This window comes from Penicillium brevicompactum, assembly GCF_028827555.1.
Source record: "Penicillium brevicompactum strain IBT 35665 chromosome Unknown utg000001l_segment0_segment0, whole genome shotgun sequence".
NCBI classification, from domain to species: domain Eukaryota; kingdom Fungi; phylum Ascomycota; class Eurotiomycetes; order Eurotiales; family Aspergillaceae; genus Penicillium; species Penicillium brevicompactum.
In genome coordinates this window covers 3,967,071-3,993,949 of record NW_026623203.1, presented here as the reverse complement: position 1 = coordinate 3,993,949, position 26,879 = coordinate 3,967,071, and the positions used below count along the sequence as shown (strand labels likewise).

Genomic DNA, 26,879 nt, shown 5'->3' with positions numbered 1-26,879 from the left:
GTGCAAGGGGTTTGGAAGTTGTCAAAGCTCCGAACCTTCCCAGTGATATCATAACACACACCTTATCGAAAAAAACTCTCCGGTGTTTGCAACCCTATTCGGTAATGATCGAGCTATACATTCCAATCCCTTCGCACGTCCGCCCCTAGCCGTTGCTTTTGCTATTCCAGCTCACAATCCTCCGTCGCAGGCCGAGCGAGCTTTCTATTCCCCACGCAAAGCACGTCAGCTTCGGCCTTTCAGGAACTTCGATTTCCAGGGAGCTTTAAGCAGGGGCTGCGCTCCAGGTCAAGCCTCATCGGTATATCGAGGCGATGTGTTATATCTTGGTCAAACTGAAGATGGGAAGAATGTTTCCGCTGTCTGATTAGGATTACCGACGTGACTGATCATGAACTACCGGTGGTTGCTGATCTTGAAGCGAGAGTGGCGATTATACCGCTCGGTGTTCAACATTTGCATGCCAGCCCTACAAAAACCTACGCGCGGAAATTCCTTCCGTCACCTGGCTGACTTATAACAAGGCTTTCTTCATCCCTTCCGACGTTTAATCTCCCTTGGCGGAAATCAAACAATGTGACTTTCAAAGACTCATTGGTTATAATGTAAGGATGGCTCGTTCAGACTTTCTCTTGTCTCAAATGTTACAATCAAGTCACTCCACACTACACAATCATGGAGAGTAGACGTTCCTCTTCCAGCAATTCACCACCTGGCAGTGAAGCCCAGATACGCTTATGTCCGGAGAAGCTTGATGAGAGGCCCGCCGAGGAGCGGAAGTTACCACCTGTTGATGGAGGGTTTCATGCGTGGATGTTCCTAGGAGCATGTGTGATGCTAGAGGCATTGATATGGGGTAATTTCAAAACTCCTCACCAGTTCGGCAAGATGCTAATGGTGCATTAGGGTTCGCATTTACGTTCGGAGTCTTTCAAAAATATTACCATGCTTACGAATCGTTCCAAGAGTCGAGCATGATCGCCGTTATTGGTACATGTGCTACGGTTAGTACTCAAACATATTGACTGAGATACGTTCTCTATGGCTAACACCATTTCAGGGCATTTCTTATCTGAGCTGTCCACTTGTTATTGCAGCTATGATCCTGGTTCCCCAGATGGGCCGTTGGTTCTCAACCATAGGATTGATCTTGATGTGTCTTTCCCTTGCACTGGCCTCGTTTTCCCAAAATGTCACTCACCTCATCCTCTCGCAAGGAGTGGGATTCGGAGTCGGCGGCTGTATAGCATACAGTCCGTCAATCATGTACATGGATCAATGGTTCGTGAACCGGAAGGGACTCGCGTTCGGTATCACCTGGGCTGGCTCGGGGGTTTCTGGTCTAATCTTCCCGATCGGATTGGAGAAGTTACTATCGACTTACGGATTTGAAACGACTCTCCGGATCATTTCAGTGATTATGTTCGTGCTCGCGGCACCCTTCTTATACTTCCATCGGCCCCGTTTGCCGATTTCCAAATCCGTTGCCTATACTCGGTTCAACTTCCGGTTCTCATACAACAAGGTGTTCATTATCTACCAGCTCAGCAACATCATGGAAGCAATTGGTTTCTTTCTACCCGGAATCTATCTGCCATCCCACGCCCGCAGTATTGGTGCTTCCGACTTCGTCAGTTCGCTGACGGTGACCCTTCTGAACCTGGCATCAGTCTTTGGAAGCGTGACTATGGGTCATTTGGCAGACCGATATCATGCAATCACCTGCATCACAATATCGACCGTTGGGAGCACTCTATCCCTCTTCTTTCTGTGGGGTTTTGCTACGACTATGCCAACGTTGCTGGTATTCTCTGTCGCATACGGCTTGTTTGCCGGGTGTTACTCAGCCACGTGGGCGGGAATAACACGGGAGGTTGCACGAGCTGTTCCAAGTGCAGATTCCACTATGATCTTTGCACTTATCGCTTTCGGTCGAGGTATTGGCAACGTTGTCAGTGGTCCGTTCAGCGAGGCTTTGCTGAGCGCCGACCACTGGAAGGATCATGCGATCGGTGCCTATGGTAGTGGGTATGGTCTTATCATTATGTGTGGTGGAATCAGTGCGTTTATGAGTGGGCTGTGCATATTTGCCCATCATTTCAAGTTTATATAAGCTCGGTCGAGGCGTGCTGTTGATGATGTATATTTTGTGATGACGGCTCTCAAATGTACAAGATTTCCAAGGTTTTTAACAGTACCGCACATACTTCAAAGGCCATAAGGTTATATCTTATCTGCAGCCCTAGTTACCTAGAGCTGTCAAAAATTTATCAAGTTTAAAGGATTTACGTTAGGACCAACAAGTCCACGGGTATTGATCTTAGTCGAGAGTGTGTTAAGAGTTGATGACGGCATAGAAATAGAGGCCCGGAGAAAGCCGAGATGGGATAAATAAATCTGGACACTTTGGGCTCTCGGTGACAAACCTTGAAATTCTTAAGACTTCCCTTTCATGAGCCTAAAAGCTTCAGGTTGTATTGTACAACGTTCCAGGGTTGTAATGACCTCGGGAAGGTTCAATTAAAATAAGAGTGTGGCTGTCTGCGACGCCACGATTCGCTTAAGGACGGGTGGCGGACCGAACATTTTCAGATACTCAATCTTGGAATTTCAAACTTAGTTTGAAAGACTTGTTATAGACCCAATATCGATCATTGAAGAGTGGCTAACAGGCGTGAAATGGTAGACGTCATGGCATAGCGACGGAAATGTGGATCCCCGGATCTACTATGCGCAAAGCCCTAAATCATGCTCTATGACGCTAGTATGGAGAGGATTACTGGTTATTTGCATAGATTTCTGGTTAATTTCATCCGATTACTACCGCATGCGTCTCTATTGGGATCATGACAGGAGCATAGTCGCAAGATTGCGTGTTCTCGGGTGTTAAAAGGCGCGTCGCCGCCGCAAAGGCCATTTTTTTTTCTGAGTTTTCCACCGAATACTTGCACGATATACTCGAATCTATAATTTTTTTAGATCTACACAAGAAACATGAAGTTCTTCAGCTTGGCCGGTCTCCTCTTGACCGCAGTCACTGCCTCAGCACAAAACTCTAGCTGCGCGCCTTCGTCATCCGATGCGAACGTACTTGAGTTTGCCTGGGGTCTCTCCGACTTCATCGGCGGTTACTACAACTCTACTGTGAACTCTACCTTCTCCTCCACCAGCAATGCTACTATTGCCGCCTACAAGAAGGTTCTCTACGGCGTAGAGAAGGAAAATACCCTCGGCAGCGAAGCCATCGAGAAGGTCGGCCAAAAGACACCCGGCTTTAGCGAGCCCGACTGCCAATTCAAATACCCCCAGGTCAACACCACTCAGGCTTGGGCCTTGTATGCCTACCACTTCGAGGCGACTGTTACCGGTGCTTTCATTGGCCTTGCCGGATACACCCAGTCCCCCGAGGTTTCCTTCCTCTTAGCGCGTCTGGCTGCTTCCCACAGCGCCCACGCTGCTTTGATTGGAAGCCGGGTCAACTCAACTTTCTTTGCACAGAATGCCACTTCCCTTGTTGGAGCGTACCCACCAGCCCAGATTCTTTCAACTCGCAACGAAACTGGTAGCCTGGGTCTTTACATCGGCGACTGCCTCACGGCTCCCTCCAGCCCATGTGGTTCTTTGAGAATCGGTCCTCTTGATGCCACACCTACTTCCTCTATCGTTGCAGGCACTTCATCTGCTTCCAGCTCCGCTAGCAGCTCTGCCGCCGCTAAGAGACGCCACTAATGGTGAGGCTCAAATTTAATTCGGAGAAGTCGAACAATCAACCCTCATGGGTCGTTTACTTTGGTAATCAGGATGTCGAAGGATATATGTAATCTGGACACTCATCAAGTCTATCTAGATGAGATAATAATATCAATGGATTGATCTATAATGGTTGTGCTTTTACTGTAATAAGCTCTTTCCTGCGTCTCATCTCCATTGAATATTCAACCCAGTATCGATCATTGGACGAGTATCTTTGATAATGACTAGTCATATAGTACCTAGGTACTCCTATTAATGTCCAGTTTTTGTATTTGTCTCTCTCAATGGTGGTAAATCTATGCTAATTTAGGTCAAAATTTGACGGAAGCTCATTCTACATGCCTCCACGAACAAGCCAGTCTAACAATGTCTCATATACCTACAAGGCAGTGTATTCTCCTCTCTCTTGAAGACTCTTGATCCTCCCGAGAAGGAACTCCAATTGTCTGTACGCCGCGCCAGGGACATACTGAGGGATCTCATGACCAGAGCCATAGACCGAACTGAAGGTCAACCCACGCTCAGTGTGAGCGGTTCCAAGAATCCCAGCTCCGGCATCAGCGGTCCAAGGAATTGATTGATAACCATTAGCGAGTTTGTCCAGCGCAGTTGTGTACGGAACAAATAACGGCTCGATGGGAGGTTTTTGGAAGCCTTGTGCGCCGTTCCAAGTCATGTTCTGGATTGTTGCAAGGGTACCATTCAGGAATAGCAGGTAATCGTACCATCCGTGACCAATCAGCACGTTGTTCGTGCGCTCAATAACACCAGGAAGAGGGCCGAGGGCGCTGGGCACAGATCCATCGCCGTTGGGGAAAATGTCGCCGCCACAGACGTCGAAGTTGGTCCGTGGGACGTTGAGGGCCTTTTGAACATCGGATCTGTTGAAGTAGTTGTTCGGCCCACCTGCTAGTGATGGGAAGCCCATCTCGCTCCATAGGAAAGGACAGAAGTCTGTCAGGTGGTACATGTTGAAGCAAGGGTTGATATAAGTTGCTGCTTTGACGACTTGGTCCCACACATCGCAACCCGGCGTGGAGGGGTCCGGCACGACAGGGAAGTTCTTAGTTGGTATCGGTGGATACTGCAAAGCGGAATCTAGGAACTTGGTGTAGCCGCATTTATCGGCTCGCTCGTTGATCTCGTGCATGAATGTGTCGTTCAAGCCGAAGACTGTGGAGAAGTGGTTCAATGCCGCGACAGCAGGTGCTTGGGATATTTGTCAGTATAATCATGGGCATTTGAATGACGGATCCGAGCTTACCGTAGATCAAAACACTGTCCTCATTGATGGAAGGATCGTTGATCTGGATACCCTTGAGATTGTAATACTTGGTGTCATTGCGGTCCAGCATGCCCGCAGCCAGATATGGAATATATTGACCAGCATAGCTCTCTCCGGTGATGTAGACCTTGTACCCCTGCATACTAAAAGTCTCAATAAAGTTTTTCCAAAAGTCGTTGAACTGGTTGGCCACATCAATCTCATTTTGGACTGTAGCTGGTCCAGGGGACAGGCCAGTGCCGGCAGGCTGATCAATGTAAACGACGTTTGTCAACTTTGTCCACGAGTAAGGGTTTCGCACGGGCTCGTAGACTCCCGCCTGCCAGAGGAATGGGCCATTCTCTTGAAGGATCCCATCAAGCGAGCTGCACCCGGGACCTCCATTCAGCCAGATCGTGATCTGAAAGAGTTTTAGGTTACATTCAGCAAATGCTCACAGGATCAAGTACTCACTTCTTTGTCGGCAGCTGGATTGGTGGAAGGGAAAAACCAAAAGAATAGACTTGAATTTCCATTGGGCGTATTGGGCAACAGACCAGCGTAGCTTTCACCGATATCGAAAGGCACTTGGGGAAAGTGAGTTCCATTAACCTGGAATTCTACAGGACGATAATTAGTAATCTTGGTTCTCGATCGCTTTGATTTCATCCATACTCTTTGTTTTCTTGTTTAGATACTGATGCGTGGTGGGAGCGGAAGTAAGCTCCCTTCTGCGCAAGGACTTCACATTATGTTGGGATGCAGCCTTGCGGTGGGGGTTTTGGAGCGCAGTGGCCGCTGCGACCAGCAGTATGAACGGACCCAACACTAGCATGGCGAGAGCTGTGAAGGTGAGAGGGGGTGCTGGAGCTCAGTAGAGAAAGGCCCCAGACCCCCATTTATACACCCTCCACTCACTCCGCTTCTCCCCTCCCTGCGTTAAACATCGCTCACTATCTAGAACAGATCGTCAACAGGAATGTTTCAAGTGGAGATTGCCAGCGACCAAGCTTTGCCAATGTGATTGCCAGCCGCCTCTAGCTTCGGTTAGTGGGACCCATCGGACGGCAACCATTCGCTCTCAGGAGCGGGGGGGCTCGGAGGGCCGGTAGAGATTGTAACCTCGCGAGGAGCAACTAGGAAGGTGATATGAAAGGTTATGTCGTCATTTCTTGATTTTAAGAGTTGGGCGGAGTATTTCACTTTGCCCCGACGGAGTCCTTCGATTATACGGGGTACTCCGTACTTATATTGACAATTTGGATCCACTCCTTGCATTTGAAGAGCTTGAATACTGTTGCCTACTCATTAGTAGGGGCATATTTCTCTCAATTGCAGAAGAAAGCTCTCAAAACACAATGTCTGTGGATAAAGAGTGATCAAGTAATATACCAGTGAGTACTCCGTACTCCGTAGTAGGTAGACTCCACCAAAGCCTCGTGTGCTTCGGTTGGAGTTCTCCTTGCCCATGTGATAAGTCAGATCACTAGTACCTAGCAGAGGGCGGAGGTTAATCGATGTTCTGAAATAATTGATTTACTGTAGTGCAAGAGACTGCTCACATCGTACGAGGTACGTTTTCTAAGTGTGAAATCAAAGGAGTCGCTAAAAAAGCAGAGCCAGACAGATTGGCGCGGAGAAAATGGTACCTTACGCCAGCGGAAAGCCTCGGATCACCCGTCGACCCGCTCGATCATCAACCGCATGCCACTGAGAGCTTACCGAGGGGTTTTTTTTTACTTGATTAATTACCTTCGCTACTCCGTATCAAGTAGAACATTTCTCCTGAGCAATATTTGGGTGTATATGTGCTCAGATTGATTGGAGGGTTTCACACCTATTAAGTACATCCCAGGTCGCTAGCAAATTACGCCCCGTTTAACATGCCTTCGGCGAACAAACTCTCAAAGCAATCAAAAAGTGAAATTCGGATAATCAAGGCCGGAATTCGACCCAAAGAGCTTCGATAATAGTTCCTTTTATTTCCCTCATTTCAACACGCACCACAAGTGATAACCAAGCAACGGCTAATTTCCCCGCTCAGAACCCCTGTCGCCGCGATAGCATCAGTCGGTCTTTTCTCCGAAGCCGAGCGACAGTCCCATGACAAGCCAAATAGGCCAAGGAGAATGTGAGTGGACTGTGAGAATAGATAGCGCAAAACAATGAAGATGGGGTAGCTTTGCTGCGCTCGTCAAGCCGGATCTTGCGCAATGTCTTTCAGAAACAGAATGCTTCACGAATATTGAAGTGCTCCGTACATCTAAGACATGGTATGGTGTAAGGAGTAAGACTACTGCACTGTGCGGAGTACGGAGTAAGTAGAAAGTAAGCATGGCCAGAAGGTGGGGTGATCTGAAAGCAAGGTGGACATCTCACGTCAAACACGAGGGTGTTTGCCTCGTTGGGCAACAGCGTGAGCCGAGTAGCCAGTCAACAGCACTTTTCCCCTCGGCCCATATTAAAGATAAACTCGATCACAATAAATCACCATAGCGGAGTTGGCATTATTTCTGGGGTCTGGGGATGACATGGAAAACTCGTGATCTGCATCTGCGAGGGGGAACACTGCGCGGTGCCGATCGGCACTGTGTAACAGGTGACATTCCTCGTATACTCTGAGCGCCAAGGTGAGAATCCGAATGGGAGGGGAGTTTAGGCGAGATGTTCTCGTTTTCTCCAGCCGAGGGTGTGCTGGATCATATTGACCGCCAATCAAAAATAGAAATCGGTCTGCTATTGCCCAGTTACATGCAGTAGTATAGTATACACGAAAAAGAAAGGAGAAAGGCACATATCCAACGCCCCCTAAAAAAACCATAAGCTCACCATCTCTGGTGGCGGACAGTCACAAGACCCCGGAAAAACAGCAGATAAACATACCAACACCGAAAAAAGATGAATCAAAACAGGAACCCCGAACCCCAAGTGTCTTACAGACATTATCCAACGAATGTCAAATCGTGTAAAAATCATAACAGGGCATATCGTGAAGTCGTGAAGTTGTCCAAATAGGAAACGGTTTAAGCCGTGCTGCGGCGTTTCTTGAATCGCATAGTGATGCTCTTTCGAATTTGCGAGAATGGATTGACTGGAGGGCGGTTGTAAAATGGATCATTCTTGAAATCTTCGTCGGTGAATTTCTGAATTCAAATTAATAAATGTAACACAAAACAAGTAGCATGAACCTTACCGTGCCAGGAAGACGCATGAAGTTGCCCGAAAAATCGTTCATCATGTTGGAGCCTTCTTCGTATGAGTACTCTTGGCCATTGCGATCCGTAGTTCCAGGTGGGTAAAATGCGACGCCATCCAGCGGCCTGTGGCTGTTCAAAGCGTCGGCGATCTTGTGCTGCGGAGTTGCCCGCAAAGCCTCGGCGTTGGATTCTCTCACAGCTTCCAGTGGGCTGTACTGACTGATGCGGTTCCGTTCCGGACGAGCAGCGTCGTACGGGCCTTCATGGTGGTAGGAGAATGCAGTCACATTGTCCAGTTGGTCAATAATGTCTGGCTGCACAAGCTGCGAGTGCCGGGAGGATCTATGAGTAGTGCGGCGGCGACGGGGAGCAGACGGATGGCGGCATCTCGGCTCCACCGGATAATGCTCGGGTGTGCCGGAATACCAGACTGACGGTGCGGAGCTCACGGAGTCAGCGCGCGATGTTCGGGAATGAGTCGAGGGAGCTGGTGACATGTGTCTGGCGTAAGGGTTATTGCTGCCCACGTTTGACGTCCCAGTGGCGTGCCGATCTATATTGGGCTTGTTCAAGGGGTGATGGGGGTGGTGGCGCGAGGCCATGGAAATGCAATCGACAGTCATTTTGGAGACTATCCACGGGTACGAAGGTATCCAAGACTAGGCAGAGAGAGGGTAGATCACTCGAGCAGGGAGGGCCACTGAGTCAAGTATTAATATACTGGAACACGTGGGGCTGAGCAGAGATGCAGGGTAGCTCGTACAGAGTACGGAGTATGAGGAGTACAGCGGCTGAGAGTAGTAAGTCAAAGAAGAGAAAATGTACCAAAGAAGGATCGGGCAGCTTATAGAGGCAGCTGCGGCCGTGACGTGACGACTTGCGTACGCCATGCCTAATGCCCTAATGACCCAAAAGTTAAAAGACACCTGACTCTCAAGCGCTTAGACTCTTAGACGCCCCGGACTGTGTGGGTCAGGGTCCCCCAGGGCTCCGGTACCTCATGGATGTGATATCATCCCAGTTTTCATCCGCCCTGAAACCCTATCGACTGAAAGGCTAGAACATCTAATGTAGTTAATGTAGTAATAAGAATAGAGATTTTTTCAACTTTCCAGATCTCACCCTGATATTTTCCCCACGATGTACCGTGAAAGAAAAAATAAATATGCAAGGCCGATGTTGCATCCACTGGGCATCCGAGACTTCCACGCATGGATCGACTCCTATGACGATATTGCTTTGGACCACCTCCACTTCCTCTCACCTTGTCTGGTTCTTTGATTTTTGCCATCGTCATAGGATCCAAAATTCCAGTGAAATTCTAGCTATTTTTTAGAGCTGATCCGGCTAATAATTCCCGACCCGTGGTCGGCACTCCCGATGACTCGTTCATAATTAAGCTCATCAACTAGGGATAGCGCCCGGGCGGTTTCACCTAGTGCCGCGATGGCGTCTAACCTAAGTGACACCCCTGACTTGATCTAGATTCTACGGAAAACTATAACTCCTTACTCATCTTGAAGACTTCCGCTGTCTTGTAGGTGTGTCATTCTTTTCACCGCTTCATGTTAGACACTACTACATTACTCTTACGTTTTTATTCCCCCACGCGTTCGTTCTGCTCTGTAGGTGTTGAGCTATTGCTAAGTGTGCTTCAAATTGACCAGTGTCTCATGCAATGCGGTTTGGACTCAATAAATGGCTTACCTGAAAGTAGGAGGGCGCAAATAGTGGAAATTTTACATTTGGGACGGGTCGAGCGTTTCGTTCCAACCATCGATGTAACTCCTTACCCTATGGCCCTTCTTCCGAAAAGTCAATGATTCTATCGCTTTCAAGGGTTATGACCCCGTTTTCAACCGGAGAATTTTCTCAACACTAAATTCTTTCTTTGAGAAATGAAACGAAAAAGGAAAAAGGAAATTGGAAAAAAGGTCTCGACAACGTACGGAGTATGCTACTTCCATCCCCACACATCTAGCCAATACCGTCAATGCATATGAACTGTAATATCTGGTACCTTGCAAATGATGTATCTAACAAATATTAAATATGCTCACCTGGGCAATTGATGTTTCGAAGGGATCGCTTTGTATAAATAACTTCCAAACCACGGGACACAGAGTGACAAAGTACAGGTCACTCATATCAATGGCGTGTTCGGTTTCTCGCAATTGGGGCCCGAACATTGACAAGTTTCGAGGTCAGACAATCAATCCCATGTTTCAGAGGAAATGGAGGCCAAATTTGAGAAAATGACTTCATGTTTTCTGTCACAAGTGGGAAAAAGGAACGAGAGCAAGTGTCTGGTGGTGGTGAGCCTGAGAAATTTGCGAAATCTCGGAAATATGAAAAGCTCAAGTCTATCCCTGGTACAGAGCACCCGGAGGCCTATAGCCCACTATATTCCTGAGCCAAATTTGCAACTTCTTGGATCCGAAATAAGTCAGCTATGGACAGCAAGCAACCTCAATATCCTTAGAGTCATCTACATGATACAGTACATGATGTAAGTGAAACCTTATATAGGAAAAAGAGGGAGGATAAAAATACTTTGTTCAACTATCTACAGGCGGCAGATGATATTTATTTGGTTTTTTTAGGGCTGTTGCTTATCATTTGTATGCTTTTCCATCCCTATACGTAGCATGCCCAGGTATCAACACCATCTCTACTTTCCCTCTGCCACAAGTAAGGCGTCCACGGGTAGTTTGCCTTCTAGTTTCATCTCACTTCTTTTTACCTGGCACCAGCCGCCTATATTTTTCTTTCACTTCACTTTTCGTTGTCACCCAGCCTCATTCTTCAGTCCTCTTTTCCTTCTTATCACGTCCATGGGCATCATGGCTCCCAAAAGGAAAAGACTAAATGCATTCAAGGTAAAAAAGCAGCCGATGATATCCTTAGGGTGAAGATTAAGTTGATCAAACACCAGTGGGCACAGCATATCCAGTCAACAGCAAGGGAATACCAGAACTAAAGATACTACCTTCGAAACTACGCCAAAACGGTCAAGGGTATCAAGGCTCAGGCGAACGCGACAAACGCCCTCAAACAACCTGACGTCTCATCAACCAGAGCTTTCTACTCTCCAGACGACGTGGAGACCATGGCAACAGCCACCCACGTCTCTCCGAATAAGGCCAAGTTTGACATGTCTCTCATGCCACGGAGCCAGCTCTGAATCGTCCCGTCGTCGAATATTTCCCTCACACTTGACGACCTCAACAATATCCTCAGCTCCACTTGAGTTTTCAGATGCTGCAGGGCGTTTGACGTCGCAACTCTTGCACAGGTCGCTAGATTGCCTCCGGGTAGGCCCACTAGACCCAAAAACAATGCTACCTTTTTGTAAGGGAAGTTGTTAGAGATCAGGGCGGGTCATGTGATGTGGAATGGCTTCCATTACCGTTTCCATAGATCTCTCTCTTTCTCTCTCTCTGTCTCTTTCTCTCTCTCTTTTCTTTTCTCTTCGCCCATCATACAATTTTATCACTTCATATATATCGCTGCTCGATAGACCGTGCTCCTCATCGGCTATCAGCCCTTGTGCCTGAAGCAAGATTTCCTAAACGGGAAAGCCTCAGCCTCATCAACGAAAGACCTTACGCTGCTTGCGTCACAGCAACCCCCGGAGACTTTCGCGAAGGATGTCATCTCTGAATTAGGACGACATCGAGGGTTTCAGACAAGCAACTCTTGCAGCGCCACAAGTTTTATCTGACGAAAGAAGACACTCACGACCTATGCCCGAATGCACAATGAGTGAACGAGTTCAAGCTCAAACCGTCGGCTTAATTCGCTCGTTTGGCTACGCAAATCTTATCTTTGCATAAGAAGAAATAAAAGTGGGGGGAATAAAAGTGGGGGAGAATATGCTTTGTTCCACTACCTACGGGCGGCGGCTGTCAGAAATCCGCAGATCACCTTACAAGGGCCATATCAGTCAATACCATCGCAGAGATTCTTGATTGAATGAATCAGCTACTATGAAAGATCCCCCGATGTCACAACTTCAGATAAGCTAAATGCTTCGGTAGCGAATGTGAGATAATCATAAACAAATCATAAACGCACCATTATTGGCATGCCTCACCACTATCTCTCACCACAGTCATGAAATTCATTGATCGAAACGAAAAACGCGAGCACTGCCATCTCGAATCCAAGCATATGATTCCATCATCCAGAGCTTACCATCCATGAGAATGGCTAGGTCTTCCACCAGGGCCCCAGGGTCTACCAGGAGGAGGATACCAACCAGGTTGGGGTCGGCCATATTCTGCTTCCTCCTTATCGGCAGCAGCGTTCACATCACGATCAACAATAGTTCCACCTGACACCAAAATATTCAATTGCTGGATAGTATACTAAGGTCCAAATGACAACTCACCCTCGACAGAATTCGCTGCGGCAGCAAGCACGAATCCGAGAAGAAGGATTCCATAAATTGACTTCATCTTAGCTTAGCTGGCTATGGCTCTTTAAATTAGTGAATATTGATGCTATATACGAGTATTGCGAATCTTACCAGGTTTGATTGAACGATGCTTGTGGAATAGTAGATGTTTTGGAGTGGTCGGTTTCCTGGAAAATGGAAAACTCAACAAGTGGGGGGATCTCAGTCCTTTTTGAATATCTTTCTCAGCTCCATACCTACACTCATTAATCCCTGATGCCTGAACCGATTAATTGAGGGATTACCTCATTTCCTCCGACATGCTACCAGGATCATTGAGGTTTGGATCTGATGTCGATTCTAGCTTTGACCAAAATGAAGTACTGCTATACAGGTGGCACTATCGTGAGTCCATCGCTTTTTTTCATCCAGTGAATTGTGATGCTCTGGATTGGGCCTCTTGACCTTTTGGTCATTTTGCAAAAGTCAGGGAGGGCGGGCTTTTCTTTTCGCTTTTTCATTTTGGACGGCAACTGGAGGGGCAGGCCTAGCGATTTTGCATAATTCTCAAAAGTGCATAAGACGTCAAGTGACCGTTTCACAGATTCCAAGATATCCCAAGACAACCTTGAAAAGGAGTTCCTCAACGGTTCGTCGGCAAATATCTCATTTGCCTGTTTCCTGTCCAGGTGGCGGAGCTTTCAGGTACCCTGTTAAGCTAGCTGTGGGTCTTGTACCATAACTCCTGGGACTCAATTGAGCGCATGTGTAACACCTTATTCACATCCAAGAGTCTGACGTGCATCGAGTTGCGGTTGGTGTGTCCAGGTCAACCGTTCGGAGTAAAAGCAGAAATGTCAAGTTGAACAGGACATATCATTCTGCTCCTTCTGCTAAATCTTGGATCTGCAAGACGTCACCTCTAGCAAGGATGTATCATAGTTTTTACGCACAGACATATTAATTGTGCGAGTCTCATATCCTTTGGCTGTCAACTATACGTTGCAACACCTCTAACCCTAGCTCATATCGTGTAACACGATCGAGTGCGGGGAGATAAACCAAGACCTCCGCCGTCAGTCCGAAAGGTTCAAATGGTATATCAAAAGGAACACCAGGACAGATAATACAGAAAAAGGCATGATGCAAAACACCAATGTCAAACTTGAAAGGTCAGAGTAGAGACACCTGCGCGGTGATTGGGTGGTGGAGGGTGGAGCTCTCCACTATCAGCCATCCCCGGGGCCGAGAAAGCAAGATACTCTCAACAACTCATCTTTGATCTAATGAGATGTCCCTTGTTCAATATTCTGACTCGGAGTCCGAATCAGAGTCTAGATCTTCTCCCCCGGCGAAAAGGCCCCGCCACGATCCCCAGCCATCGCTGCCGCCTCTTCCTGCGGCGTTTCACGACCTCTATGCATCAACCACACGCGTGAGCGTTCAAGATGATCCTAGTCTCCATGGTGGCCGGAAACGCGTAATCCCCCATGTCGAAGGCAACTGGCCAACGCATCTTTACCTTGAATGTGAGTGTCCAGACCTTAGCTTGGCCCCGGACTAGCAACTGAAAGTCCTTGGCAGGGTACCCAGCAAAAGAAGAATTGTCGCTTCTTACAAATTTGATCACTCAAATCGACAAATCGTCTGCTGATAGCTTGCACGACGTGCATAGTCTGCTGCATAGCGATCTTGGTGCTCAGCTACCGCTTCACATCAGCTTGTCTCGACCAGTGGTTCTTCGCACTGAGCAGCGCGCTTCATTCACTGAGAAGTTGCAGAACTCTATTCGACAATCTCATGTCTCTCCGTGTGTATTGGTTGATTGAGCTGTTTGGCACATATGGTCTGACCGTTCTATAGATTCAAAGTACGGCCCAATACCCTCTACTGGGCGTCGAATTATGAGAAGACACGTTGGTTCCTGGTCTTTAGCGTCCAAAAACCACCACAGGACCATTTGAACCGTCTGCTCAGACTGTCCAACAACACACTGAGCCAGTTTGGCCAGCCGCCACTCTACGCAGGCTCTCGCGCCCAGGGGGACGAAAACCCTGTGTCGCCCAGTACGCACTCTGATAAAGAGCAGTCTGGCGACTTCTCTGGGTGCTTTCACATATCTCTTGCTTGGACTTTGGAGGAGCCCAGCTCCAAGAGTCGTGATCAAGTTGCGGGTATTGACCTGCAGGGTTTGAAAGATCTTCAGATCGGGTTTGATAGTGTCAAAGCAAAGATCGGTAACAATGTCACAAACATCGAGCTGGACAGAAGCTTGACCTAAAGGACCCAGTTCGCAGTCGGCAAGATTCCTCTGATGGGCTGTAGGAAGCTCCGGGCAGGGCTGAGAGCTTCTTTCGATTCACCAGGGCACCCTCACAATTATAATATCGCATTCTACATCTTGCGGCTAAGGCTATCTTATCGAAATTGAAGTACTCTAATCATAATGAAAATTTCACATTGGGTACAAACGGACAGGCGCAGATGAAAAAGACCCCCTACTAGTGACAAATCCCGTATCACGTAATTACCGAAATTTTACCAACGCGACCGCGTCTTTCCCAGCTCTGCTTTCTTCTTCCTCTTCACCTGCCCACGATGCAGGTTCCCAACGTAACTTTGGTGAGTCTTATCAAATGCTGATTTCTCCTTTTTGAAACTCTTGCTCATCAACCGTTCTCTTCTAGGAAGACCTCCAGGCTTTCCAATCCAAGCACTTCCTCGGCGACCACCAACATCAATCCGCCGAGCAAAATGACCTGACCACAGATGACGATCTCGGGTACTACCCAGACGGAGTAAAGCGAACGCTCACAGATGAGCAGATCAAAATGTTTAGACACAGCGAGATTCACTCTCTGCTCCGCAAAAGGCAGCTCCAAGAGGAAAATGCCGAGTACGAGGCCCGGGCCAAGCTATCGGCGCATGAGGAAGAGCCAGACAAAGGCACCGTGTCAGAGAAAAGAGCTCTCGATGCTGAGACAAGCCCAGGCTCCAGCGCCGATCACGAGGATCGGCCGGGGAAACGGCGGGGAAGCAAAATGCATCACGCTGAAGCTGAAGCTGCGACTGCAGTGCCACTGGATTATGGCGACAAGCCCGCTGATGTCCCACCCCCGACAGCAAACCCACCGATATCGCGAGCACCATACCAAGGCCGGCGGATAATTTCCTATGATGACTGATCACTTCGGGAAGGTGTCACTTTCTAAGTATTCCCCGCCTCAAGCCCAGCCCACTGGTCAACACTCAGTCTCCCCCATGAGACTCCCGAGCGAACAAAGGTGAACCAATCGCCCACGCTCTTCCCGAGATCGGTCGAACCGTAAGTTTATCTCTTTCTGCAATCCCTATGCCCGTTTATGATGAATACTTTCGTATATCATCCTTAGCCGGAAAGCCACACCATCTGCGGATGTGCGAGGCATTGGCGACCATAATCTTCTCTCTGAGGGCTTATCGAATTGCACCTACTTGCTACATCGATATTTGACCAAGATACTGACGGATCATCAGTTTTCCAGGTTAGCAGTCAGTCATCCCGCCTTGCCTTTGTTCTCACAAGATCGACATTGCCCTGGGTACCCTCATCAAGGTAAGCATTCTTTCGATATCTGGTTTCCTTTCTGTGTCGATGCCCGCGTGATGTTTGCAATAAACGTATTTGCTACTTCAGAGCCTCTCGGGGCCATGAGACAACTTTCCACATTTTGCCTGATGGGCATAGCACAGAAACAAATGGTTTATCTCTCTTTCGTTTGGCCATGATACTGACCAAATATCAGATTTCTAGGTCTCTTCTATTCTGCTCAAGCCAAGCTTTCGCACGGTCATAAACACATCGAGGTGAGTGGTCGAAACCAAATCTCTTTACATGAACCCACTTCGTTGCTGTGTCCGCGTGATGTTTGCAATAAACGTATTTGCTACTTCAGAGCTCTTCGGGGCCATGAGACAACTTTCACCATTTGCCTGATGGACACAGCAACAATCTTTTTTGTTTACAATATATCTCCTTCTACAATCCTGTTCTTAGTTGAACTATTACTGACAGGATGTGGATCAGTTCAGACATCTACCTCCAGCCGCCGAACTCGCAATGAACCCACACAGTGTTGACTTTCGTAGGTATCTTCAAGCCATTGCCTGCTGCTTGGGTGCGTCTTCAAAAGGTCTACGCGAATGCTGCTTTGATAGTATGTGCATGGTATGCGAGGCCTGAAGCCTAAACATGTTTATCCCCCCAGCAATCCAGGTACCCCAAAGCGGGCGATCACCACTCATCGTGTACAAGGATCAACGCGACCAATTTAAGTTGACTTAGAATATGGTGAGAGGGTTTCACAGATCAGACTGTCCTGTAGATTGTTTGAATCCCTGTAGATTGTTTGAATCAGCAAAGTTAACAAGCAAATCAATCCGCAAACTCTTCCTCGTTTCCCTTCGCTATTTGCCGAAATGCCTACGTATTAATTGCACGACAATTCCCAATCAAGATGTTCAAAAAATGTTGATTCACGAATATTTGTACATGTCTATCTATCACAGCTGGGCTGAAATCTATGTGATGTTGGTATCTATGCAAGGCAAAAACAAACCCCAAGCAGTAGCTCAGGTATAGAGAATATCAAAATCAATGCTCCGAATGCAAGATCAAACGCCGTACCGCATGTATACCCAATGCAGTATGTGCAAAACAAGAAACTCTTGATCAAAAATTATAGGGAATGCGATCAAGCGTTATTCGAGCAAGAGAAACTTGCGGTGCTCGAGTCGGCGTGAAGAGCTTTTCCGGAGACCCAGAGACCAAGACCACACTGGCGAAAGGTTAGCGAGGGCCAGAAGCAAGTTAATCAATACACATACCAAAACTGCGGCGATTGCGACGATGGTCACATTCAAAGCAGTGAGCGCAATCTTTCTCGGTGAGGAAAACCACAAGCCCTTGTTCATGAACAGCCAGAAAACACCGCTGAGACCATAGGTAAACCAACTAGCGAACAACGCAGTCTATGTTCAACGTCAGTATTGAGACACAGTAAATGCTGGGTATCAAGAAAGAACATACGATCAAGGTCAAAAGATTACTAAAGACCGGAATGGCTGTAGCGATAATCCAAGCAAGAATCCACATTCCGAGGGCGATACCGACCCACGAGCCCCAGGCGATCCAGTCACGCTTGTGCATGCGATCCGTACCCTGGAAGATGCGCAGGTAGACCATTTTGAAAGCGACGTGGCCGTTGATAACACCTGCAATGATAATCTAGAGCGATGTCAGTATGAGAACGAGGCGGATCCACGTCTGAAAAAAACTCACGGTAGGCAAGGCAATTCCGTAAGCCACCTTGGCCACGACGGGTGAAGCGGATCCCAGCGCCGGTGAGGTCACGTCACTTCCGGCGTATCGGTAAATCACTAGAGAAGCGGTGATGTACAGACCCATATCAATGCCCTGCAACAGGCAAAGGGACTTGGTGAAGTCCTTTGGGTTCTTCAGCTCGGCCATCAGGCCGAAGAAAGCGGCGTGTCCGCAGAATGCAAAGACAATGTTGCATACGGCTGAGAAGCCGTGGTATAGGTCTGTGTCGACTACTGCGACGACACCGCTGCCGGGCTTGGTGATGCCGACTGCAATCATGACGATGATGACTGAGGCCATGATACTTCCGAATGCTGTCGATCACGTTAGCATATTGTTTGAAATCAGAATTTAATAGTCAAACATACAAACAAGAGACAGCCAAGACATCTTGACCAAGGTGCGAGGCAGTGACAGAACGAAAGACACGAGCATGCCAACGATGCCAAAGACCACCGAGCAAGTGCCATGGTTGGTGATCGTGTTCATGGCAACAGTGAAAGTCAACAAGTGACTCGACATAATGAAGATGAAGAAGATGATCCAAGCACCGCCGACCAATTCCCGACCCCATTTCCCGCCAATGACTTCACCGGCATCTGCCATAGTTGAGATGTGAGGGTATTTCAGCTTCATCTGTCCGATCACGTAGCCGGTATATGTGGCTAGACAGCCCAGGAAAAGAAGAACGAGGATAGCACTAGCTTCTGTTAGCTTCTCGGGCGCGTAGCAAGGTTGGATTATGTTAATACGTACGGAACGAGGCCCAGACCTGCGACGGCGGCGGGCAATGAAAGCACGCCCAGCGACACAGTTTCGGCAACCATTACTGGAAGGAGGTTAGATTGGATTCGAAGACGTGTATGGACGATCACATACATAAACCGCATTGCCTAGAGATAACCATCAGCATTAGTCGAGCTATGTAGTCCAGGGTCAGGTTGAAACATACCACCACTTCAGCACCTTATACTTGACTTCAGCGAACTCCTCGTCACCAAAGGCATCTTGTTTGTATTGTGGGACATCGAGAGACTTCTCAGTATCGATTGACTCTGGAGTGATATCCAAGCTCTTCCTCTCGGGAGGAGAGCTCATAGTGAAAGGGGATATCGAAAAACGGGTCTATACTTCGATTGGATATGACGTCGAACGCACGAAAACCGAGACCAAAACTTTAAAGAATAAACATGCACAGAAATGAGATCTTCAGAGAGTCATCTATCAAAAAGACAAGAGAAAAAAAAAGCCCATTGTAAAGCTCCGAGTCAAATAAAGAAATAAAGAATCCGCCACCCAAAACGGAAGTGGGCCGCCGAGACGCGGACCGAGAGGACGAATCATCTCGGCGCGACGTAATAAAAATCTGAAAAAGGCTCTAGTTGACTGGGTCTCTGACTTCAATTCTCCTGTGAAAACTGGGGAAGTCTGAAAACTTCGCTCCGATGCCGGCCTCCTGTACAGTACGAGATCTGTTCAGATTCCTCGATAGACAGCTAGAAAATTCCTTGAAAATTCTAGCGGAGTTGAGCTGTTTGTCGATTTGTGGCGGGATATAAGCTTATTTTCTCAAGCTAGTCTGTTTTTGACCTGCAGGGTTACTAGTACCAAAGTGTATATCAATGGACTTTGGAGGTCTATGATATCACTGCCCATGACACTTGAACGCCGGCTCGTCGGAGTCGGATGGCTCCGGTGGCCAATTTGGAACAAGTCAGTGTTTGAGCTTGGTGTCATTAATAATGTACTCATGGTCTGTGCCTGTCTCCAAGGTTCCAATCGATGTGGATGTGGCTATGTATGCATAGCGCTGCATAGCGCTGCCATATTGCAGTGCAGCATTGAACCACTTACTCCTTCGCCCTTAAAACCACACCCGTAAGTCAGCATATAGCAATACAGATTTGAACTGTTTGCACCTTCAAACAGAGACATGGTGTCAATTGAAGGTTGTGGACTTGGTGAATGTCCATTGAAGCTGGATGTGTAGCCTCGACCATACTTGAGGTCCTTCCACTATCAACTACAAATGCTGAAGCTGATACTGGCCTTGGGAACAAATGTTTTAGTGGCTTTTTTTTTCATACATTTCTTCAAGATCATCACTATTTTTAAAGAATGATTGTCTATTCATACCTATCCCCAGACAGGTCAATTGTACAAGGCCTCAGCCTGCACCCCAACGCCCACGCCAGGACTTGTCAGTCCGAATAACAAAGAACAAAGAACGCCATGCCACCAAATGCTATCATACAAGGTATCAAAACAAAGTAGGGGAAAAAATGCAGACCCAATATCCATCATCCCAGACTTCTCCTCTTCAACCTCCGCCTCTTGCGCTGAGACTGTAAGATGGCCTCTTCCGTCAAGATTTCCCCAGGTAACTCGAACTCCACCTCCGACTGTTCAGGTACCGGATGCCCAAAAGCAAGCGATGATCGCGAACCACTGCGTCGGATACCTTTCGCCGCAGCGATCGCCGCGTCACGCACATGGCGCTGGCGAAAGAAGGACGTAAAAGGGCCTTGGCGAGGCGCAGGAGCCCAGAACAAGGAGAGAGAAGCTTGCTTGAGGTTTTTGGGAGGTGTAGGAGCAGGAGGGGGTTTGGGATCAGGGGTAGGGTTCGGCTTTTTACGCTTGGGGCTTGGTTTGGGCTCTTCTTCGGGGGCCGTGGGCTTGGTCGGCTTTCGCTTGCGGGATTTGGCTCCCGCTGAGCGAGCCTCTTGATGCAATTGCCTTGCAGCGAGGGCATCCACGTCATTGGGATCAGGGGTACTTTGCAAATCACCAGGAGCGGGGGAACTATCATCTTCTATGCGAGATTGTTTCCGGGGTCCTGATTCTTCTGGTTTTTCTTTTTCAAGCCTGCGACGTCGTTCTTCGTCTTTCCAGGCTTGAAATTTGTTGACTAGTGTGACGAGTTCTTGGATCAGAATCTCGCGCTTGGGCTCGTAGTTCTTCTTCTCTGACTCGTGGACGTTGGGGAGGCCCATCGTTCGTAGCCATTCATGGCCCCGGAGCTCGTCGAGCAGACGTTCCAAGACCTGTTGTTCATGTTGGGCTCGGTTGCGCTCGATATTGCGCAATTGCTTCTCTTGTCTTTCAAACTTGCGATGTGCACGGAAGTAAGTCTCCTCGGATAGAGGATCTATAGCGGTGGGATCTGGAGGAGGAGTTGGGAGTGAGAGCCTCTCACAGCCATAGGGATTGAGCAGGGGGTTGCCAAAGGGGGTTGGATTCGGCGGGGGGATTGAAAGCGGTTGGGTGAGGTTGTCAATGATTGTGAGTGTGGTTTTTGCCGCGAGGAATTCTGTGTGGCGTTAGACGTGCCATTTGGCTGGGACATATCAGGGCCGAAGAACTCACCCGGTTCAGGGTCCTCCAGACTTATGATCTGTTCATAATTGTGGAAGTACTGAGCGAGCTCGCTCTTGCATCGCGACCCGGTGTCCGTCGAACGAAGCGACCGTCGTCCCGTGCTCTTTTCACCAGTCTGCTCCGCGTCGTTCTTACGGTCTGTCGCAGACGCGCCGTCCGCGCGCAATCGATCATTCCGACGAGGCCGCGTCACGGGAGACTCAGGAGGCTCGATCTCGTCTGCAATTGTCGGGGTGAAGACGCGCTGCTTGAGCGCAGGTGAGATCGTATCGAGCGGGTCGGGCGACTCGTGGACCCCGCGTAGCAAATCCGCTGAGGGGGTAGCGGTCTCACGGCGTGCGCGACTGGCTCCGTTCTGGCCTGCGAATGGGCCAGAGACTGGGGTATTAATGGACGAGGAGGAGACGCCGCGGGCGCGTCGCGACTTCAAGGGACTGACACGGGGTTCGGCGGTGGTGTCGAGGCAGTCTGGAGAGCTCTTGCGACGGTCTCTGAGGGGTTTCGGGGGACTGTCGGGCCGTCGTACAGAACGGAGGGAAGGCCGCGACAGAAGGGCCATTGTTCCAGGAGATTCACTCGGGCATTGTTGTGGCGAGTTGGACCTGGTAGGGATAGGTCGAGTGCGGAGTTGATGCGAAAGGATTCTTGGCGTTCGGTTTGCTCCTGTTTCTTCGTTGCTCTTTGCTCTTTGTATTCTCCAGTCTATTCTCTTTTTTGATGTCTTTTTTCTCTTGTTTGATACACCTGGTCTGTTTCTGACTGCTCTCTTCTTTTTGTGTCCGATTTTCAATTTGGGTGTCTTTGAATATACACCTGGGCGTGATTTATATACGGAGTACAGACCTGACTATTCTCTATTCTATATTCTCTATTTCATATACTCTATTTCATATACTCTGCTTATTCTACCCAGTGAATATCTATATCCACCTTCTCTATCTTCGTCAATGTCCCTCTATCCCTCTATACTCTATACCAATACTCGCCAAGGAGCCCAAATCGAAGAGACCGCCACGTCGGAAAATGACATGCGTCGCCCCCACGGCCAACGTGTGGGGGAAGTGTCGGACGTTCCATTGAGACCGAATACAACGTAGACAATTGACACATACTGACACATATTGACATTCATTCGAGGTTGATATTCGGGCCGTTTGGTCATAGACCATCCACAAAGGCACCTGCCGACTGGCAGCCATCAAGTATCCCCTGAATAGGCAGATCCAGGAGTATATCCAGATCGTAGCACAACACCTCACACAAGGAGATCTCTCCGACGCTGTACTTCCGACCAGGATGCCCCCGGTTAAAATCAGGAATATCCGAACCCCGCATGGACGTGGGGGACTCGCGGGGTCTTCACTTGCGAACAGCTCTCAGCGCGGGGGACGTGGGGGTGACGATCATCAAATTCCGTTATTTAGTTGAAGCTGCACTCACTTGGGGGCTGCCAAAACCATACACGTACACACACACAATGACTGCATCCGCTTCCAAACGCAATCCCCTCCCTCACGGAGTCTACGTCCCCACTGTGGCCTTCTTCAAGCCCGATGAAGAAGTCGACCTGGCCACCGTCGAGACACACGCCGCTTACCTCGCCCGCAGCGGTGTCACAGGCCTAGTGACCCAGGGTAGCAATGGAGAAGCCGTCCACCTGGACCGCGAGGAGCGCAAAGCCATCACAGCCGCCACCCGCCGCGCCGTCGACGCCGCCGGCTACCCCAACATGCCCGTGATCGCAGGTTGCGGCGCCGCCTCCACCCGCGAGACCATCCAATTCTGTCAGGATTCCGGAGTCGCGGGCGCCGATGCGGTCCTCGTCCTCCCACCCAGCTACTACAAGGCGCTGGTCAGCACCGAGTCGATGCGCGCGCACTTCCGCGCTGTGGCCGACGCCTCGCCCGTTCCAGTCCTGATCTACAACTTCCCCGGTGTGCAATCCGGACTGGACCTCAGTTCCGACGATATCCTCACCCTGGCCGAGCACCCCAATATCATTGGGTGTAAGCTCACGTGCGGCAACACGGGCAAGCTGGCTCGTGTGGCGGCGGGGAAACCAGAGTTCCTGACCTTTGGAGGTTCAGCCGACTTCACCCTCCAGACACTTGTTGCGGGCGGTGCTGGTATTATCGGCGGTGTGGCTAATATGATCCCCCGGTCGTGTGTGCGGGTGATGGAGCTCTACCGCGCCGGAAAGGTGACTGAGGCACAGAAGCTGCAGGGGATCGTTGCCCGTGCCGACTGGGCCGCGATCCACGGGGGGTTCATTGCGGTCAAGAGTGGATTGCAGTCTTATCGTGGATACGGTGGGCTTCCTCGACGGCCATGTGTGGTGCCTTCTGCAAAGGAGGTGGCGGCCATTCATGAGGAGTTCCGTGAGGGGATGGAATTGGAGAAATCACTGGAGGTGTAATATCTGATGTCTCCCGTGTCACATAGCCAGAGGTTCTGCGTTCTCCGCAGTCGTATATAAAGGTCGTACTTCAGTACTTCATAATCTATAGAAATGCCCAAAAGAGTCTAGCTTTCCTCAAGATTGCAATGTAACCTGAAACAAGGGGATTTTCTTTGTTTGTTATGTGTGTAGTAGGTTGCATCGGCCATTCCTGAGCATGATCGGCGGTCGATCGTGGAGATAAATAAAAAAACACTCTCCTTTTGGGGACGATTTTCCATCTTTCAACCATCACCATGAAGTTCGCCTCCGTGTTCACGACCCTGGGGGCTCTGACGATAGCCTCCGCGGTGCAAGTGAATCCACTTCCCGCTCCCCGCAACATCACTTGGGGATCGTCCGGTCCGATTCGCGTGGAGGAATTGACCCTGACGAACCAAAGCGCCCTCCTGAACAGTGCTTGGGCCCGGGCCTGGAAGTCCATCAGCACCCTCCATTGGGTCCCTGCCGCCGTCGAAGCCCCGATCTCCTCGTATCCGCCCTTCCCAACCGCCACGCCCGCCAAACGCGCCGCGCCCGCCTCGGTCCACTCCGTCCAGGTCCACATCGACGACCACCACGCCGACCTCCAGCACGGTGTGGATGAGTCCTACACCCTGGAAGTGTCCCACCATGCCCCCGCGATCCGCATCACCGCCAAGACCCCCTGGGGCGCGCTCCACGCCTTCACCACCCTCCAACAGCTGATCATCTCCGATGGCAAGGGTGGACTCATCATCGAGCAACCGGTCAAGATCCAAGATGCGCCTCTCTACCCCCACCGCGGCATCATGATCGATACAGGCCGCAACTTCATCTCGGTGCGCAAGATCCTCGAGCAGATCGACGGACTGGCCCTGTCGAAACTGAACGTCCTCCACTGGCACCTGGACGACGCTCAATCCTGGCCAATGGAGATGCGCTCGTACCCCGAGATGACCAAGGACGCGTACTCGCCGCGTGAAGTCTACACCGAGAACGACATGCGTCGCGTCGTCGGCTACGCCCGTGCGCGCGGTGTCCGAGTTATTCCAGAGGTCGACATGCCCGGACATTCCGCGTCGGGCTGGCAGCAGGTCGATCCGGAGATCGTCACATGTACCAACTCATGGTGGTCAAATGACGTGTGGGAGTACCATACAGCGGTGGAACCCAACCCAGGCCAGTTGGACATTATCTACAACAAGACCTACGAGGTCGTGGAGAACGTGTATCATGATCTGTCGCGCATCTTCGGTGACAGCTTCTTCCACGTCGGTGCCGACGAGTTGCAAGCCAATTGCTACAACTACAGTAAACATGTTACCGAGTGGTTTGCTGAAGACCCGTCCCGCACGTACAATGATCTTGCGCAGTACTGGATTGACCATGCCGTTCCGATCTTCCGTGGAGTTGAGAACCGTCGTATCATGATGTGGGAAGATATTGTTCTTTCTACGGAAAACGCCCACGATGTGCCCAAGGATATTGTCATGCAGAGCTGGAACAACGGCCTGGAGAACATCAAGAAGCTCACTTCTGCCGGCTATGATACCGTCGTCTCATCCGCCGACTTCATGTACCTCGACTGCGGACACGGTGGCTTCGTCACTAACGACCCTCGCTACAACGAGCAGTCCAACCCCGACGGCAGTGTTAACTTCAACTACGGCGGGAACGGCGGCTCGTGGTGTGCGCCGTACAAGACCTGGCAGCGAATCTACGACTATGACTTCACGACCAACCTGACGGAGTCTGAGGCGAAGCACGTTATCGGCGCCGAGGCACCACTCTGGTCAGAGCAGGTTGACGATATCAATATCTCGAACGAGCTCTGGCCGCGTGCTGCGGCGCTGGGTGAATTGGTGTGGTCTGGTAACCGCGATAAGGACGGCCACAAGCGCACCAATGAGCTGACCCAGAGACTGCTCAACTTCCGCGAGTATCTCGTTGCGAATGGTGTTTTGGCCAATGCTCTTGTGCCAAAGTGGTGTTTGAAGAACCCCCATGGTTGCGATCTGTATCGGAACCAGAGTGCGATTGCTTAGGGGCTTGAGCTTTTTCAATATAGTTATCTGATCTATCTGTACATATTTTATTTAAGATATTCAATATCATCGGAATATTCGCTATGTTTCGCAATCTTTACGGTTCAGTCCGACTCTCAAATCAACCAGTGGCGATCCCACCTTCCACCTGGACATCAAAACAATGTCCTGATCAAGTCCAATGTTTGCTCAAGCCTATCTAGCCCAAATCCAAACCATCGCCAATCTCCGTCCTCGGACATCCGTGAACTCTGCCAATGAAGTGGACCATGCAATCAATTTGACCATCTTCTCGATATAAGAATAAAAACACCAGACCAACCAAACGCAAAGGAAGACACACCCCACAGACCCATCCAACTTCCCAACCCATCCAGCTCTTCACCCACACTCAGTCTCAATCCACACCAGATCTAAACCCCTGTGCAACCCTCCACCATGGAATCAGAGGCTCAGCATCCTCCCGAGTCCCATGGGTTTCAGGGCATGGTTTCGACGACCCATATGTAAGCGCATGTACTCCGTACATGTAGACGCGTTATGCGTTCCAATGCACATATAGCCCATATGAGCTTGACTGAAGCAGCCATGTAGGTGATTCAGGTACTTGTACTTGGCGAGAAAGCCTCGGGGTTCGAGAAAGTCTATCTGTATGTAAGTACCAGGTCTTCATGCAGGTTAGATCAAAGAGCCGTGCAGTACGCCTATCCGGTCACCTACGATCTAAGGTTATATCACATACAAGAGCTACCTGGTTGGAGGATTCCTAGGTTGTTGGGCGGGTCTATGATTTGATACTCGATGTTTGAAACGGGGTGCTTTGTTTTGGTCGGCTTGCTCACGTGTACGTGTGCATGGTGCATTTTATAGGTTGCACAGCACAACTTTGGAAAGGGGGTGGGTGAGGTTGAGTCAGTGAGAGGTTGGCGTGTTTTGACTCTCTTCGTCTCCGCGTTATACTTTGTGGAATATTGACTGGCTTTTACCCTGCTGGAAATGAGGTCTGGGCAGGCTCGGTGACAATTCAACTCATGCACAGAAGAAAAAAGGAAAGAAGAATAA

The 26,879-nt window shown here is 49.5% G+C and overlaps 11 protein-coding genes across 11 annotated transcripts; 6 read left to right on the top strand and 5 right to left on the bottom strand.

Moving 5' to 3' along the window:
- Positions 1-675: 675 nt before the first annotated feature.
- N7506_001299 (uncharacterized protein) lies at positions 676-2,113 on the top strand (the record flags this gene model as incomplete). The annotated part of the gene is made up of 3 exons (XM_056950595.1): positions 676-856; positions 907-1,004; positions 1,061-2,113. 3 exons carry the CDS (start codon positions 676-678, stop codon positions 2,111-2,113), a joined length of 1,332 nt encoding a protein of 443 aa, XP_056816510.1.
- Positions 2,114-2,994: 881 nt separating this feature from the next.
- N7506_001298 (uncharacterized protein) lies at positions 2,995-3,729 on the top strand (the record flags this gene model as incomplete). The annotated part of the gene is made up of 1 exon (XM_056950594.1): positions 2,995-3,729. One exon carries the CDS (start codon positions 2,995-2,997, stop codon positions 3,727-3,729), a length of 735 nt encoding a protein of 244 aa, XP_056816509.1.
- A 403-nt stretch (positions 3,730-4,132) lies between these two features.
- cpdS (uncharacterized protein) lies at positions 4,133-5,852 on the bottom strand (the record flags this gene model as incomplete). The annotated part of the gene is made up of 4 exons (XM_056950593.1): positions 4,133-4,962; positions 5,018-5,438; positions 5,492-5,637; positions 5,693-5,852. The coding sequence occupies 4 exons, from the start codon at positions 5,850-5,852 to the stop codon at positions 4,133-4,135; spliced, it is 1,557 nt and encodes a 518-aa protein (XP_056816508.1).
- Positions 5,853-8,040: 2,188 nt separating this feature from the next.
- Positions 8,041-8,837, bottom strand: N7506_001296 (uncharacterized protein; the record flags this gene model as incomplete). Its single annotated transcript, XM_056950592.1, has 2 exons — positions 8,041-8,160; positions 8,211-8,837. The coding sequence occupies 2 exons, from the start codon at positions 8,835-8,837 to the stop codon at positions 8,041-8,043; spliced, it is 747 nt and encodes a 248-aa protein (XP_056816507.1).
- A 3,570-nt stretch (positions 8,838-12,407) lies between these two features.
- On the bottom strand, positions 12,408-12,674 carry N7506_001295 (uncharacterized protein; the record flags this gene model as incomplete). The annotated part of the gene is made up of 2 exons (XM_056950591.1): positions 12,408-12,550; positions 12,608-12,674. 2 exons carry the CDS (start codon positions 12,672-12,674, stop codon positions 12,408-12,410), a joined length of 210 nt encoding a protein of 69 aa, XP_056816506.1.
- A 1,230-nt stretch (positions 12,675-13,904) lies between these two features.
- N7506_001294 (HVSL domain-containing protein) lies at positions 13,905-14,894 on the top strand (the record flags this gene model as incomplete). The annotated part of the gene is made up of 3 exons (XM_056950590.1): positions 13,905-14,142; positions 14,198-14,423; positions 14,477-14,894. The coding sequence occupies 3 exons, from the start codon at positions 13,905-13,907 to the stop codon at positions 14,892-14,894; spliced, it is 882 nt and encodes a 293-aa protein (XP_056816505.1).
- A 317-nt stretch (positions 14,895-15,211) lies between these two features.
- N7506_001293 (DUF3807 domain-containing protein) lies at positions 15,212-15,798 on the top strand (the record flags this gene model as incomplete). Its single annotated transcript, XM_056950589.1, has 2 exons — positions 15,212-15,235; positions 15,301-15,798. 2 exons carry the CDS (start codon positions 15,212-15,214, stop codon positions 15,796-15,798), a joined length of 522 nt encoding a protein of 173 aa, XP_056816504.1.
- Positions 15,799-17,346: 1,548 nt separating this feature from the next.
- On the bottom strand, positions 17,347-19,073 carry N7506_001292 (neutral amino acid permease; the record flags this gene model as incomplete). The annotated part of the gene is made up of 8 exons (XM_056950588.1): positions 17,347-17,430; positions 17,480-17,623; positions 17,682-17,879; positions 17,934-18,289; positions 18,344-18,675; positions 18,732-18,804; positions 18,855-18,868; positions 18,928-19,073. The coding sequence occupies 8 exons, from the start codon at positions 19,071-19,073 to the stop codon at positions 17,347-17,349; spliced, it is 1,347 nt and encodes a 448-aa protein (XP_056816503.1).
- Positions 19,074-20,275: 1,202 nt separating this feature from the next.
- On the bottom strand, positions 20,276-21,912 carry N7506_001291 (acetyltransferase SAS4-like domain-containing protein; the record flags this gene model as incomplete). The annotated part of the gene is made up of 2 exons (XM_056950587.1): positions 20,276-21,285; positions 21,342-21,912. 2 exons carry the CDS (start codon positions 21,910-21,912, stop codon positions 20,276-20,278), a joined length of 1,581 nt encoding a protein of 526 aa, XP_056816502.1.
- Positions 21,913-22,830: 918 nt separating this feature from the next.
- Positions 22,831-23,769, top strand: N7506_001290 (dihydrodipicolinate synthase family protein; the record flags this gene model as incomplete). The annotated part of the gene is made up of 1 exon (XM_056950586.1): positions 22,831-23,769. The coding sequence occupies one exon, from the start codon at positions 22,831-22,833 to the stop codon at positions 23,767-23,769; it is 939 nt and encodes a 312-aa protein (XP_056816501.1).
- A 278-nt stretch (positions 23,770-24,047) lies between these two features.
- N7506_001289 (beta-N-acetylhexosaminidase) lies at positions 24,048-25,817 on the top strand (the record flags this gene model as incomplete). The annotated part of the gene is made up of 1 exon (XM_056950585.1): positions 24,048-25,817. One exon carries the CDS (start codon positions 24,048-24,050, stop codon positions 25,815-25,817), a length of 1,770 nt encoding a protein of 589 aa, XP_056816500.1.
- Positions 25,818-26,879: the final 1,062 nt, after the last annotated feature.